Genomic DNA, 15,250 nt, shown 5'->3' with positions numbered 1-15,250 from the left:
TTCATGTGTTATCAGTAGTTTAAAGTGGGCGTATAGATTTTTTCTTTAACATAAGGTAAACTAGAAAAGGGATTATGAGAAATGGATTGTAAGAAACCACTTTGGGGTAATCAAATGAGTTGACACCAAGAACTGCTGAATTCCTTTGTAGTAGAGGAGTAAAAGCTTTTGGCCGCCCCCTAGTCACGCAGATTGCTGCTCTGATCAGGGATGACAAATGGGCCAGGTCATTTTATTTGGTCTTTCCAGTAAAGGCGAGTTAGCAATCGCACAGTAGAGTGGACTAGAAACTTGGCTCTTTTCTTACCATAGGCTTGGCTGATGACCGTTAATTGTTTTGACAGTCCGTGGAACCACACATAAACCTTATTGATTCAAAATGTTTTTAGTAATAAACCACCCACAAGCTTTCTTCTGTACTGTATTTACAAATTTGTGTTTTGTCCATGCTAAATTGTCATAAGCATCATGCAAAGGAAAACCATGATGCATTGGCTAATGACTGGTCCCAATTCAATAATGTGCCTCAAATAAAAACAGAACCACTTGCTGGAAAAAAGTTTTCCACTTTAAATACACATGCTCTATTATAACTCAAGAATTGTGCATTCAGTTTCAGTTATAAATGTTGAAAAGCTGAAAAATGTTGTTCAGAACACTTCAAACTATTCAGGAAAAAAGTGTTTTGTTTGTGTGTGTACTTAATTAAATCATAATTATCTATAGCATTTAATTATATTGATTTTTCCAAAATTTTAATGCTTTTGAAAACTTTGAGAGATGCATACATTCTTATTTTAGTGTATTATATCGTAGAGTATACTTATTAACACTTCAAAGCTAAATTATTCTTTAATATGCACACTGTGACTGTTGCATGTCTAGACACATTTAACTTTGATTTAACGTAGACTCTTTCATTCAACAGCTAAATGACATACAGATTTAAGGGTTTAGTAGGAACGACACGCACCATGCACACAGTTCTGCTAAGACCATGGCTGAGGGCTACTGGCATAAGACTTAAAGGGAGACCCAGTGTAATAGTATATATGTCCTTTTTCAGGAAGACCCACTTTCTGTAATGCTGCACCATTGAATTCAGTCTTTGCCATTTCATACAGATTGAAGAACCCTTTGTGTTCATGCTAAGCACAGCTGTGGGTGCTTTTGGCAACCCCTAATGCATGGTTGGCCAGCATTGTTCGTAAATGTTTCTATTTTGTTTCACAAAGTCCCATGGGGCTTTAAAAAAATCTTTTGCTAAATGAAAGTAAATTTAATTTTACTGTAATTTTTTCCTTGTTGTAAAATTAAAAAACAAATGAAATCATAGCCTGGTGGAAGCAAAAAACCATGTGCATACAGTAGTACTGCAGTCACTACCATTGATAGTTGTCGAGAGTGTTTTTTTTAAGGTGTAAATGTAAATTTACAAGTTTTGCAGAAGTTGATTTCCCGGTCTGACAACCATGAAACAAATATTCAGTAGCCTGTAAAGAGCATAGCCTTTCTGATATATAATATTGCAGTTCTGTTGAAATGTATCATAATAATTAATCACCATATGCAATTTGTGAATGTCACAGCTATTTCTTTCACTGAAAAACAGTTAAACGACCACAGCAGAATATGCAATATTTGTTATCTTTGTATTTTGACAAACAGCCAGATCAGTCAGCACAGGTACGAATGACTTCCTCTTTAGTACCATTGTGAACTACTTTTATTTTATTTTGCTTGTTTTGATCTCCCTACAAATAAGTTCTTGCTAGTTTGATGAGATGCAGTGTGGATGTGTAAATGTTGACATGTAAATCATTATACATGACTGAGAAGTGCATCTTACTGTGCAGGTCAGCATGGATTTGGTGAGGGCACTGGACCAGAGACTTTTTGAGTCCTACGTGGAGCGAAAAGCAGACCCCATTGTGGGTTCACTTGAGCCAGGCATGTATGCCGGGTATTTCGACTGGAGGGACTGCTCACCTCCTACAGGTATTTCTATTTTCGTAAACGTCCTCATTTATTCCCTTTGCCAGCTGATCCGTGGGTCAAAACCTGATTTACTGCTTTACTGGGCAAAACATCTACAGGTGGTCCTCAATTTACGATGGTGTGACTTGGGATTTTTTTCAGCTTTATGATGGTGAGCTGGCAATAGACATTCAGTAGAAACCATACTTCGAATTTTGAATTTAGATTTTTATTTGGAGCCATACTCTCGTGATGCTGGGCAGCGACAGCGATCCGTATCTCCCATTCTGTCACGAAGAAGTGTGTATTAGGTGTATTAAATGCATTTTCAATTTACGATATTTTCAACTTATGGTGGGTTTCAGAACATAACCTATCGTAAATCTGGGACCACCTGTATAGTGTGTCTTCTAAACCTTGGTTACCTGGTTAGAAGTTTTTCTCAGGATATTTGTTATTGTATAAAAGAAGGGGTTTACTGTCTGACCTTTATGGTCTGAAACATGCTGGTGTTGAAGCAGGCTTTGCAGAACTGCCAGAGGAATCCTCTTCATTAAGAAAATCGTCAAATACATTCATTCATTGCATAACATTACAAGTTTAGCATTTTCCTTAATTTTTTTTCTTTTTTTTTTTTTTTTTTTTTAAATCACCAAGTCTGTATTTCATAGGATGGATGTGTCTTTTCCCAGTTATGGACTAATGTTTAATGGTTAAATGTATAGATTGCATAATTGATAATACATGGTAATAACATTATATTAATCTTCCTGATGGGGTATGGATATCAAGAGTTCCCTGATTCCCTTTTCTATTACATAAGAGCTCCTTTTACTCTGAACTGTTAAGAAATGCTCTGTTGTGTAAACTGTCTAAAGTTGCAGCTTTTTGTGTTTTGCTTTTTTTAATTTTTTTTTTAAAGCTTGTCCATATTTCCAAGGCAAGTGTAGCCCAACCCATGTTTCGAGTCTGTTCTCAGGTTTTAGTAGTTGATGAATAGACAAGTGGGGCCAGTGTCGCCCATGAGGTAGCCTGCCATGCACTCACATAACAGCCCAGTCTGTTTTCAAAAAGAAACCCTTTTGCAGGAAGTGAAGTGTGCTGTCTGGTATCCAAAAGGAAGCTCACGTTACTCTAGCTAGTTTCTGGTTCAGAACTGTCCTGCCCCTGATTCAGGGTGTTTTAAACACCATAATGACTGACATTAAACACAGTATGGTCACTGACATTAAATGTAATCCACCACTTGTGACCGTACTTGTAGTGCATGGCAACTGGAAAAGACTAACGGTAAATGCAGTGTAAAGTAATAGGCTGATGTTGCCTTCAGTGCACAGTCACTGATCTGAATAAAAACAGCAAAAACAACATCAACATATGGCACGTGGACCTGGCTGGAAATTGACAAGTGACACTTTACATCACACGTGTGCATTCATGGTTCAAACGCACAGCAGAGTTTGTGAATGAAGAGGTGGGTATGTGGAGTGCGGCAGGCGTAGAGGCGTATGTGCGGTAGTGGGGAATAACCTAGAAAAGGGCTAGGTAAGCGTATTTGATAACAAAGATATGAAAATAGACTTACTGGAACTACCTTGCTGTTTACGCATTCAGATTTTTTCTCACTTTTCCTTTTGTATGTTTTTTAATAATGAAAATATTGAAAGGACAGACGAAAACAACTTTGAACTATTCAAGTCACTCGAATATATTTTGAAAATGGATCATTTCAAAGGATAGAAAATAGAATTTATTGTAATGCCTGTGTAGCTTATGACATAGGTGGTGAGTGAAAAGTTTATTAATAACATTACTACCCTTAATCAAGATATAAGCATTACTTAAATATGTAGTCAAGTTTCTGGTGCAAAGACCTGATGTTTCCTCTTTTTTTATGCACAGCATCTCATGGGTGTGCAGTGTCACACAGGTAAAACTGCAAGCCATTTATTATTCTTGCTGTAGCTATTGGCATAGAAACTAAAAAATGTGCAAAATAGGTTTATTAAAGAACATACAGTGTCTTGCAAAAGTATTCGTGCCCCTTAAAAGTTAGCACAATTTTCTTTATTTCCAAAGATGTATACAAATAATCCATTTCACACTGTCAATTTCAAAATCCAAAATTAGTTATTTTTCCACAGATATTAAAAATAACATGTAAAACTGAAATGTGCTGCTTGCATAAGTATCCAAACCCATGTGCTTAAAAAGCTTAAAGTGACAAATTGCTCCCAAACAAGACACATTTCCTATTAGTTGGAAATAACTGAATAATTAGTTTGTAACAGTGTGCAAAATAAAGGTCACATTTTCTGGACATAAAAAAATACTCTATTTAGGAGTCATAAGCCAGACTGTGAACCCCCTGTGAAAATGAAAACTAAAGAGCATACCCAAGAGAGAAAGTGATCCAAATACATAAGTCAGGAAAAGGGTACAAAAAAAATCAAAATGCCTGGATGCTGAAGTTAGCACCATTGGATCCATCATCAGGAAGGGATAGGCGTATCACACCATCCAGTCGCTGTGTAAAGGTTGTCCGTCAAAATTTAGTGCCCAAGACATTAGGCGTAAACTGGTAAGGGGAGCAACAAAGACACCCGCCATCACTTTGAAGGAACTACCGAAGTCAGTTGCTGTGTCCACAATATCAAGAGTTCCCTATAACACAGCTATTTGGGAGGGTGGCAAGAAAGAAGCCATTACTCAAGAATATCCATAAAACAGTATGTCTGGAGTTCTCCACAATGCATGAGAGATACCAGCTAAGATGTGAGAAATGGTGTCATAGTCAGATGAAACCAAAATAGAGCTTTTTGGCTAAAATTCAAAGCTCTATGTATGGCACGGGGGGGTGCGGTGGCGCAGCAAGTTTGGCCAGGTCCTGCTCTCTGGTGGGTCTGGGGTTCGAGTCCTGCTTGGGGTGCCTTGCAACAGACTGACGTCCTGTCCTGGGTGTGTCCCCTCCCCTCCAGCCTTGTGCCCTGTGTTGCCAGGTTAGGCTCCGGTTCGCCGCGATCCCGCTTGGGACAACCAGTTTCTGTGTGTGTGTGTGTGTGTGTGTGTGTGTGTGTGTGTGTGTGTGTGTGTGTGTGTGTGTGTGGGGTATTTATAGCACAGAACTAACACTACTCATCCCTTAAAAAAACATCATCCCTGCAGTGAAGTATGGTAGTAGCATAATGCTGTGGGGATGTTTTTTCATCTGCAAAGACTGGAAATCGTCTTAAGGTTGATGGAAGAATGGATGCAACTAAATACAGGGAAATACTGGAAGAGAACCTATTTCAGTCAGCTAAGAGAAGGTTTGTGTTTCAGCAAGACAATGATCCAAAGCACAAGGCTAAGGTACCACTGGAGTGGTTCCAGAATAAAAGAAGAATGTCCTGTAGTGGCCTAGTCAAAATCCTGATCTGAACCCCATTGGAAATCTGTGGCACTTTTTTTGAAAATTGCAGTCCGGAAGTGCCATCCAACCAACCTTTATTAGCTGTAGAAAATTTGCCAGGAAAAATGGGACAAAATCACTCTTGAACTGTGTGCAAAGCAGACTTACCCCAAAAGGCTGTTATTGACACAAAAGGATTCTCTACTAAATATTAACATATGGGGGTTCAATACTTATGCAAGCAGAATTTTTCCAGTCTCTTTAAAAATCTTTTCACAAATTATTGGCTTTGGGAAAAAACTTAGAACACTTGGGCTTAATATAAAAATACTTAGAAGAATATATGTATGTATATTTGTATGTTTTGAAGTCCAGAAAATGGCGCTAACTTTCAAGGAGCTTGAATACTTTTGCAAGACACTACATTTATGTTGGTATCCCCACACATGGGTTAATAACGGGGTCATGGTATGGCACAGATTGGAACCTGTTGTACACAAGGTCACACATGCATTATATTAGAGTTACGTTGCTTTTGTTTTATGGGCGGCAAAAAAGTATCACTCAACGGTCCTAGTGTTTGTTAGGTTGGAAGGAATCTCTGTAATGGAAGTATCTAGTGAAACCTAACGTCTGTTTGTTGTAGTAATCCCTTTTTATAACTTTTGAAAGACTGACAGACCAGTGTAGGATGCATTAGAGGTAAATAGTTGTTGCCAAATCTATCTCTCAGTATGGTGAGGGGATTCAGCTTGCCTTGATGTTTTTGCTCTCTTGGTTGTGGTTCAGAAAAATAAAGGATGATAAAAACAAGAATGTATTGCTGAAAGAGTTGCACAGCATGGTTAATTGTCTGTCTGTTTTTCAGTGCTCAGTCTTATTTTGCAGTTCCTAAATTCTGTGTGGCTGCATACAGTCAAATCTGCTGTCAGACTTGGTACCATTTCTGAAATAGTCTTGATGAAACTACTAACTCACCGTGACCTCTCAGGAGATTTGAAAAAAAGTCATTGTTTATTTGTAGAGGTGCCAGCGACGCAAGCGAGCATTGTTACTGTAAATGAGTTGTTTGCAGGGGGCATACTTCCGACGGAGGGAGTTGTTTTTGAAGGTATGGCTGTGAGGCTACCACAGTTCCAGCCCTATGGGGAGTTTCCGTGACTGCTCCACTCAGTGCCGCCACTCGCTCACTTTGTGCGACTTTAGGTGAGCAGCTTATCAGCCACGTGGGTGGGGACGCTACAAGAACGTGCTTCATCCAGCCTGTAAAATGTCAAACAGTGTTTCCAAGCGCTCTTCTACCCCGAAAAGGATGTGGTTAATGCGAAAGATATTAGCGGGCAGCTTTAAACAGCAAATTCCTGCTTGTCCTTTTCGTCAGCTGTGGCTAGAGAACGAGCTGAGGGCCACCTGCTTCTACACTGAAAAGTGGAGCTTGGATGACAGTGTAGTATGTTTCCTAGAAGCTTCTCTCATTGAATCTACAAAAACAGTGTGCTGTGGTTCCCATATGGATTCATCTCTCTTGCGTAGTCTTTAGCGTTTCTTCCAAGATTGCTGAAAAAGGAAAACTGTTTTTTCCCCCCACAATGCCAGTTTTGTAAAGAAGAACATAGAACATAAATTGAAAAGGTTTTTTTTAGGTTATTTTGAAATCAGTAAATAATAATAAAAATATATAAATTGTGTTTATATTGAAAAATCTAGACTCAGGATCTTTAGGAACACTGTTGCTCCTCTTTGGCTCTGTTATTCTCAGGCCACTTACTAAGAATCTGGGACCTTGGCAGAGGATGTGAGTAGGAGGCTTTACTACCAGAGGAACTGAGACGTGCCTTGGTTTGGCAAAAGCCTGAATGAAAATGCAGACATACTTGTTCTAAACTGACAACTGTGCAAGCACAGTTTTTGTTTTCCTCACCACCCTGACAAATTCCAGAATTTATGTGTAATAAGAGCTCCATTCCCAGTTCATTCCCAATTTGTCCTATTTACAATCTTGCACTTAAATCTTAATTGCTTTAAAGTATACGTTAAATGGGTTTAGCTAGGTCTTGGCTATCAAAATGACATCCTGTTTTTTATACAAGGCATGTATTACTTTCTCTGTTTAGCTTGAGTTTTTACTAAAGAAAACATATCATTCATTCAGCTTTAACTTTGTTTGATGAAAGCAACAATATGAAGGGTATTTGATATTTTTTAATAAATATTATTTGATATATTTTGATATTTTTCTGTAGTGCAATTGTTTTCCCATTTCACTTACTGCGCTTATTCGCCTGTTACTCACTGTTAGCATTTAGCCATCGTTTGTCTGATAGCTTATCATACTTGATGACAACATTGGACTTCTCACCAAGGCAATGTGCACAGACAGATTTCTGTAAACATAAGACTTATGATAATAGTGATAGTAGGTGAGCTTAGTCACTTGGCTATGATTAAGGGTGGACTGCAGGATGAGAAATTAGTCTTTCTGAGTAGCGTTGATTCATTGTAGGGGATTTATTCCAGTAATGTGTCTGTAATCTAAGCTTGTTTACAGTTTGAGCCAATATTGTTTGTCTTCAGGAGAAACAAAATGTTTTCTTTGATGTTTTTCAGAACACCTGGTAGCATTTGTACTATTGCATCCAGTGTTTTTTTTCCCCAATTTTTACAACCCAGAAATGTAAAGTGTAAAGGGTACTGAGGACTTTCCTGAAAAGTTCAGTAATTTCTGCACTGGATTTCTAATCTGACATTCTCATGCATGGTGTTTTCTTAGTACATTTTTCATAAGTCATGAACCACAAAACAATTAATTTGGGACAGCTGCTAGTGCAGTGGTCAGAGCTGCTGCCTTTGGACCCAAAGATCATAGGTTCAATTCCTACCTCCATCTGTAGTACCCTTGAGTGAGGTACTTATCCTGAATTGCTCCAGTAAAATTACCCAGCTGTGTAAATGGGTAAATAATTGTAAGTATTTTTTCAGATTGTAAGCCGCTTTGGACAAAAGCATCAGCTGAATGAATAAATGTTTAAGTATATGTCATTTGCACACTCGCTACTCCCATACTCTTGCACAAAAAATGGTTGCAAAGGATTGTGGTGAAACAGGTTTCAGGTGGGCTAGGTAGAGAATGTGTCAGTGCCCAACTAACTCTGGGCTTTGCCTACATTTTTCCAACTTGGTCTGTGCGATTCAGGGGTGCTTGATAGTGTTGCTGCAGTGAACGTGTAATTTCTGGATTGAGACATATGTGGCATGGGTTTCGAAGGAAGTTTGGAACAATGGTGTGGACAATTAGAGGACTTCTCCTCTTGCTTAGACTATAACTCTATTTTAGGATGAGCCTTTCTATTAAGTTTCTAGTCTGTTTTAAATGTTCTGTCTCATGGATTGTGGACGATAAGACTTTCAACTGTAGTTTTTTGTTTATCATTGTAGTATTTAAACGTAATTACTGCACTGAAGATTTGTTTTTGAAGTGTTCCTGGTCTCTGAGGTCCCGGGTTCAAATCCCACCTTCTGCTGTTGAACCCTCAAGCAGGGTACTTGCTGTAATTTACCCCAGTAAGAAGTTACCCAGCTGTAAGTGAGTAAATCATTCTAAATAGCTTCATTGTGTAAGCTGTTTTGGAGAACAGTGACAGATAAATTGATAGATGTAATAATACAGTCCACTTATTGCTAACAGCAGCGTTATTCTGACTATACAAGGAGTTATTTTTTAAGCATTTTTCTTGAGTAGTCTAATTTATTTTGATCAGTAATCACATCCAATGATCTTGTAACATTAGTAGACATTGTCTTAAATGTTGTTCCTTCTAATGTTATGGTTTTGATGCTTGTAAGGCCGTTTTTGCAATTTTTAGCATAATCAATTTAATTAAAAAAAAAAAAAAACTTACTGCAGAAAGATGTTCAGCCAGAAGGTACGTAGCAAGGTTTGCAACTTGTAAAAAAGAGGAACAGTTGTCCAGACCTACAAGGATATGAGACTCAAACATTTTTGGTTTTGGTGCAGGAAACAGGCTGAAATTGTGGTATCTTTTGTTTGGTCTTTGTTGTTTTTTTTTTGTTTTTTTTTTAAATTTCCTTCTTTAGAACCTAAAATTTTTTTAAATGCAATAATGCTGCAAAAACAGAATTGAGTTTTCATTGCATAGCTTGACTTTTTGTTTTGGATTACCCACTTGTTTATTCAGGTGATGTTATTTTTCTGTCTTGGGTTGTTTACACAGGCTCTTATTACAGGCCTTTCAAACGGGACTGGATAAATGTAATGACTTTAAAAAAAAAAATAACTCACAGAATATTTTAGCTGAGGAATTCCTAATTTTTAGTATATGTATTTCATTATTATGTCCACAGATATTTAACTTTGTAGAGTTATCAGCAGTGTGTTTTTTTAATGACTCATTGTCATCACTGAGATTATTTTAAAATATTTATTTATTTTTACTATTTGGTTATGAAGTTATGTGTTTTGTTTTCCCTCTTCTTTTGATGCATCCTAATGTTTTTAGATGAAAAAAATTCTCTGATGTAGCTTGAACATCACCATTGTAAACTTAGCACTGAAGGCCCTGAATTAACAAACGCCCTGATTCTCCACTCTGCAGTGTCCTGGAGTGTGTTGTGTGTATGCTTTTGACAACAGTTAATCTTTCTAAGGTTCATCTTAACACTACATCTACAACGCTCTCATTCAGTGAGCGAAAGCACATCTTGCGATCTGTGACAACAGCATATTGTCCATGGTGTACCGTGTATTGCACCTAAGTTTTGTAATAAACAACTTGGTGACCAAGGGGTTAAACTCTCTTTACAGGTGTAAGAAACTACCTGAAAGAAGCTCTGGTGAACATTATTACTGTTCATGCTGAGGTAAGTGATCATGTACAAATATTTATTATACTCAGAAATACATTTGCATTACCAAATAATATATTGGTATTTATGCCTTTGCTCGGTTGTAATGAGCCATCCAAAGTTTGCTTGTAATAAAAGCATGTTTCTTCTTTATGCTCTGTCTGATTTTTTTTTTTGGTCCCTCAATCCTTACCTCCCCCCATTTCTTGCTGACTCCCTCTGTCACTTGCTACCTCCTTGGCTCACTCTATGTAAACTCTGTAGGTTTTTGCTGTGTCCAAAGAGTTGGTTCCTCGGGTTCTGTCCTGCATCGTGGAGTCCGTAGCCGAGGAGATGAGTCGCCTCATGCAGTGTGTGTCCTCCTTCAGCAGGAATGGGGCTTTGCAGGTCGGTTTATGGAGTCATGCATATGTGCACTTGCACACATGGACCCACACACTCAAAAGTCTTCCACCTTTAGTAATATCTGAATCCTGCAAGTCAGTTCATCCAACAGAACCTACATCTTATCCCCCCAGCAATCATTCAACATATAAATATTAATGTATTGGAAACTGCATCTTTTCCTTTAAATTACACACACATCCCCTCATCTTTTAATGTGTGTTTTCCTTATTTATAACTCCTAGTTTATCAATTAAATTAATCTGTAAAAAACAGACAAATCTGACCCAGGACAGTTTGGTCTGTTGAAGAAAGCAGGCTCTTTTTTATGAATGACTGGCCTCAGTGAGCGAGTATCTGTTTAGCATCTTACCTGGTAACCTCAGATGCTCTCTGTGAGCGTTGCTTTGTCTGTATCGTTATGGTTTCTCATTCAGTCAGCAGTACGGATGGAGCGGGTCTTGAAAATCTTGGGCTAAGGAGAGTTTTTCACAAATAATTCTGTCAGCAGCACTGTTTTGAAGAAATTTTTGTGGTGGTTTACGACTAGTGGTAGATTTACAAAAGGTCTTTGCTTCTTGAAACCAGTATGGAATAATTAAGGCTGGCCTCCCTTCATTGTAATGAGCTGTGTGAAACTGAGCATACTTTACTTCCTTTATTATGTGAAGAGATATGATTACACCCGTGCCATGGCCCATCAGAAGCAACATCAGGTTACAATTTGTTCAGATGTTCACATCGAGGTTATCATCTCGGGAAGTGTGCAGTCAGTACTTTGAAAGTCATAAGAGCAGGAAGGGAAAAGGTCACAGAAGGATAATGTTGAAAGGTTTACCGGTGGGGTAATAATGAAGGAAAGATGTTTGAGTTAAACAGCAATGTCAGAAAAAGTTAGACTGTGCATCAAGTGGGACTGGTGAATCCATGGCGTTTTTTTGTTTTTCTCATGAATAATCTCTCCCCTTCCTAGGCTCGGCTAGAGATCTGCGTTCTGAGAGATGCTCTGCAGCTCTACCTCACAACAGAGAGCAAGTAGGTTCTTGTGTTCTGTCCTGTTCTGGAACACACTCACCCCTACCCTACTACACCACAAGGGCAGCTTGATGCTCTGTTCTAGTCCAAGTGACCATCTTGTTGTCTTCCTGTTAAACTGAGGTTTCCAACACACAGCCCCTTTCATGTAATGCAACCCACAAAAACATTTATACATCATATTATTCCTACTTTAAGTACTGTAAATATTATTGGTTTACATGGTAATAGAGTTATAATTAGAAACACACAACACACATTTAATGTTATTAATACTGTTGCATTACACAGTAAAGATGATTTTTTTACTTTAGACATTTAAGATTCAGCACATCACTGGATTTTTCACGTGTCCCTGGAACTGTGGCCCTAAGCCAATGAAGGTTAGATGACCATGTGTTACACCGTTCAGGTTTACTTGGGGTGGTGGTAGGTGATTAGTGAGAGGAGGGACAAGTCACTTCCCATGTTTAAAAACAGAACCCTGGGAAGTTTCAGTGAGGTTTTTTCCTTTACCCTGCTCTTCTCCTGTTGTGCTCACATGCTTACCTGGTAGCCCACCAGAGGGAAGAGAAACTGCGCTTTCGCAGCAACGTAGTGCTTATAACTGTAAACAGCTCACCATTGACCTCAGCTTGCAGTATTTTTTGAAATGTCATTCAATAGCATAGGCCATGGAAACATGCCAGTTAATGAAAGATGTTTCAATATACAAAGAACACACTTTGAAAATTAGGAAAGTGGAGTTGGAGTATGTCCATTCCATGTGATAACAGCATATATTGTGGATTTCTGGCATGTCCTGCTCCACCTTTTTTCATTTCTTGTTTGCTCTGTCATTCCAGCACAAGCTTTAAGCAGGCCCTTGAAGCTCTACCCCAGCTGCATAATGGAGCAGACAAGAAGTAAGTTTCTGCTTAGACCTGATCAGCAGGACCCCACCCAGTCCTGCAGTCATAGACAGAATGTGGGGGTGGGAGAGGTCACCATCTCAGCTAGGCCAAGCTGTTGGTCACGAAGGGGATGCTTTCTCATGAAGTGTACATCACAGAGAGGTGTGCTCATCAGTGTCACTGTCTCACTGTCTTTGTTCTGCTTTCTCTCTCTAGGCTGCTGGAGGAGCTGCTGAACAAGTTCAAGAGCAGCATGCACCTGCAGCTCACCTGCTTCCAGCCTGCATCTGTCCTGCCTGTCAAGAGATGAGGCTTCCTGCTATTTGTTGTATAACTTTACTGTATGCCCTTCACTTTACAGTTCTTAAGATATATGTATTTTCATCTTTTTGAAAATATCACAGTTGATGACAGGGGTATGAAATACTAATATTTATAGACATAAATATTAACACCATTTGCCATTGCATTTACAGTTAGATGTGTAAATGCAGATAAATTTGCTGAATGTTTCCTTCATACACACATAAAAATAACATGTTCAGTCTTCAAAATATTGGTGCAAATTCCTGCTTTTTATATTTGTGTATCAATGTGTTTACTTTACCTGCCATCATGTGATTGTAATTAATCTAAAGAATAAACTGACGAGTCAATGCCTGTATCTTCAACCACCCGGGGTAGTTGTCTGAAGTTGTCTGCTGGAGGTCTTTTGGGAGCTACGTGGTCTTGTGATAAAGCTGGGCAGGCATGTCTGTCTCATCCCCCAGCAGGCACTACAGTCATGGCTCAGGGTCTTTCCAGGCCTTGCCTCGCATCACCTCATCACATGTGGCCTGTCTGCACGTCTCTGGTGAGTGAAATCTGTCTAAAACCACGGGCGACAAGCAGCCCCTGGTTTGCAGAACAGAATGGAGAAGTCCTCGGCCGCACCCCCCGACCCCCTTCCCGAGAGACAAGCCAGTCGGAAAAAGGAGAAGTGGAGAGAGCGTAGTGCTGACGTGACACACCTGCACACTCGTGGTTGCTGGGACCCTGACCGCACTGTGTACGTTTTGACACAGACGGGTTCCTTCAAACGCAAGCAACAGTTGTCAGTGGCAGTGTCATGGAGTGCTGATCTCCTGGCTGGGGTCATTTGGGCCTCATCCAAGCAGTTCTTCACTAACTCTGCTGCTCAGTCCTTCATGTGGGAACTCTGTCAGTCTGTTTTGATTGCCTTCATTTTGCCATTTGCCCTTTTCTGTAGAGGTAATTTTGTCTACTTCCTTTTGTCCAAAGGATTTCACTAGTCTGAACTTTGACCCATTTGAACAGCTGTTCATTTTCTTTGGCGCTGTCTGTGTTGCTGACTGTGGTACTTGGCTGCTCTTGTTACTTGAATTTACAGTATTTTGATTAGCTGGATCTGGATCCTTAATCAGATGGCTGCCTGTTACAGTGGTTTTCACAGATGTGGCAGGTTTGGCAGTGATTGGGCTCAGGTTTCTTGGAATAAATTGCTCCAGGCAGCTGTATGGTGAAGACTTTAACATGCAATCCAAATGCATATGTATGGTGAGTTTATGGGATTCTACTGAGCTGCCTATTTCTTTGAGGAGTAAAGAAACATTCCAAGAAATCAGCTACAGTACACAGTATTGGAGAAGACGGGAGAAGAATGTATAGCTAAGGGAAGCAGTGATGCTGCTATTAAGTTTGTTTGTTTATAATATTAATGTTAAAATATGAGTATTCATTTTGAAGGACTCCATAATATGTACTGGTGTGTGTATATAGTAATAATATATAAATATATTTATACCCACACGCACACAAACGTGTGTTTATTTATTGCTAGTTGTACAAAATGAAGCCAGAATGGTAGGTTGGAGAGAAGGCCCGCAGCCACGTTCCCTGAGTCTCTAACGACTGAAACGCATTTTCATGTTTCATGCTTCTTTCACCAGACAGTGACATTTGCACCAACATCAGAGATGGATCTTCAGTGAATAGCAAACAGCTGATGGTGCAGTTGCAGCACTGCGTGTCCTTCAGTTTAGGTACAGTAGGATTACTCTAGGTGGCATTTTCCTTGAGTAAGACACAAGTTTGATGCATACTGGACCTCTGGGGAAGGACACTTTGATGGTTGCCCAGTGCAATATCAGCAGTCTGCACTTGATATGCTTTTAAAAAATGACAGTCATCCAGAAATGACTATTCCCTTTTTCTGAAATGACTTAAGGTTTATCCCCTAATTTTAGAAAGAGGTCAATGTGGTATCTTTAGATACATGGGTAAAAATGTATCCAAAGATACCAAAACTTGAGACAAGGGCCTGAGAAGCCATCTTTATGCCTGCATTACCACTGTATGGAAAATTTTAAAGGTTTGTGCCAGCAGTTTTCAGCTCTGATCTGGAGAGACCCCTTGTCTGAGTAGTTTTTTGTGTATTTGAGCTCCTGATTTGGCATTAACATCTTTTTTTCTTTGAATTCAAGAATTAAAAGTGAAACACAGTCTTTACAACTGCACTTTTTAAATCTCTTACAATAAACATTTATTTCACTGACATGTAACTGATTAGCGCATCTAAGACAAGTAAATTTGTTGAATTGAAAGCTACAGCTTTGCTCTCTATATTATTCAGGATATTTAATTAAGCACTTGGTCGTCTCCACTGTTTTATAACTCGGCCAACTAAATGATCAGCGTTTGATTCTGC

General features: G+C 39.1%; 1 protein-coding gene across 2 annotated transcripts in view; it reads left to right on the top strand.

Annotated features, from left to right (window-relative positions):
- The window catches only part of exoc2 (exocyst complex component 2), a 64,459-nt gene extending 50,948 nt beyond the window's left edge, over positions 1-13,511 (top strand). For both annotated transcript variants that reach the window (XM_018760695.1, XM_018760694.1), the window contains exons 23-28: positions 1,857-1,998; positions 10,191-10,246; positions 10,496-10,618; positions 11,589-11,650; positions 12,496-12,555; positions 12,760-13,511. In XM_018760695.1, the coding sequence (XP_018616211.1) occupies positions 1,857-1,998; positions 10,191-10,246; positions 10,496-10,618; positions 11,589-11,650; positions 12,496-12,555; positions 12,760-12,853 (537 nt within the window). In that variant the 3' untranslated portion in view covers positions 12,854-13,511. The remainder of the gene's footprint in view (positions 1-1,856; positions 1,999-10,190; positions 10,247-10,495; positions 10,619-11,588; positions 11,651-12,495; positions 12,556-12,759) is intronic.
- Positions 13,512-15,250: the final 1,739 nt, after the last annotated feature.

This window comes from Scleropages formosus, chromosome 19 (assembly GCF_900964775.1).
Source record: "Scleropages formosus chromosome 19, fSclFor1.1, whole genome shotgun sequence".
Taxonomy (NCBI): domain Eukaryota; kingdom Metazoa; phylum Chordata; class Actinopteri; order Osteoglossiformes; family Osteoglossidae; genus Scleropages; species Scleropages formosus.
This window is presented reverse-complemented; position numbering and strand designations above follow the sequence as displayed.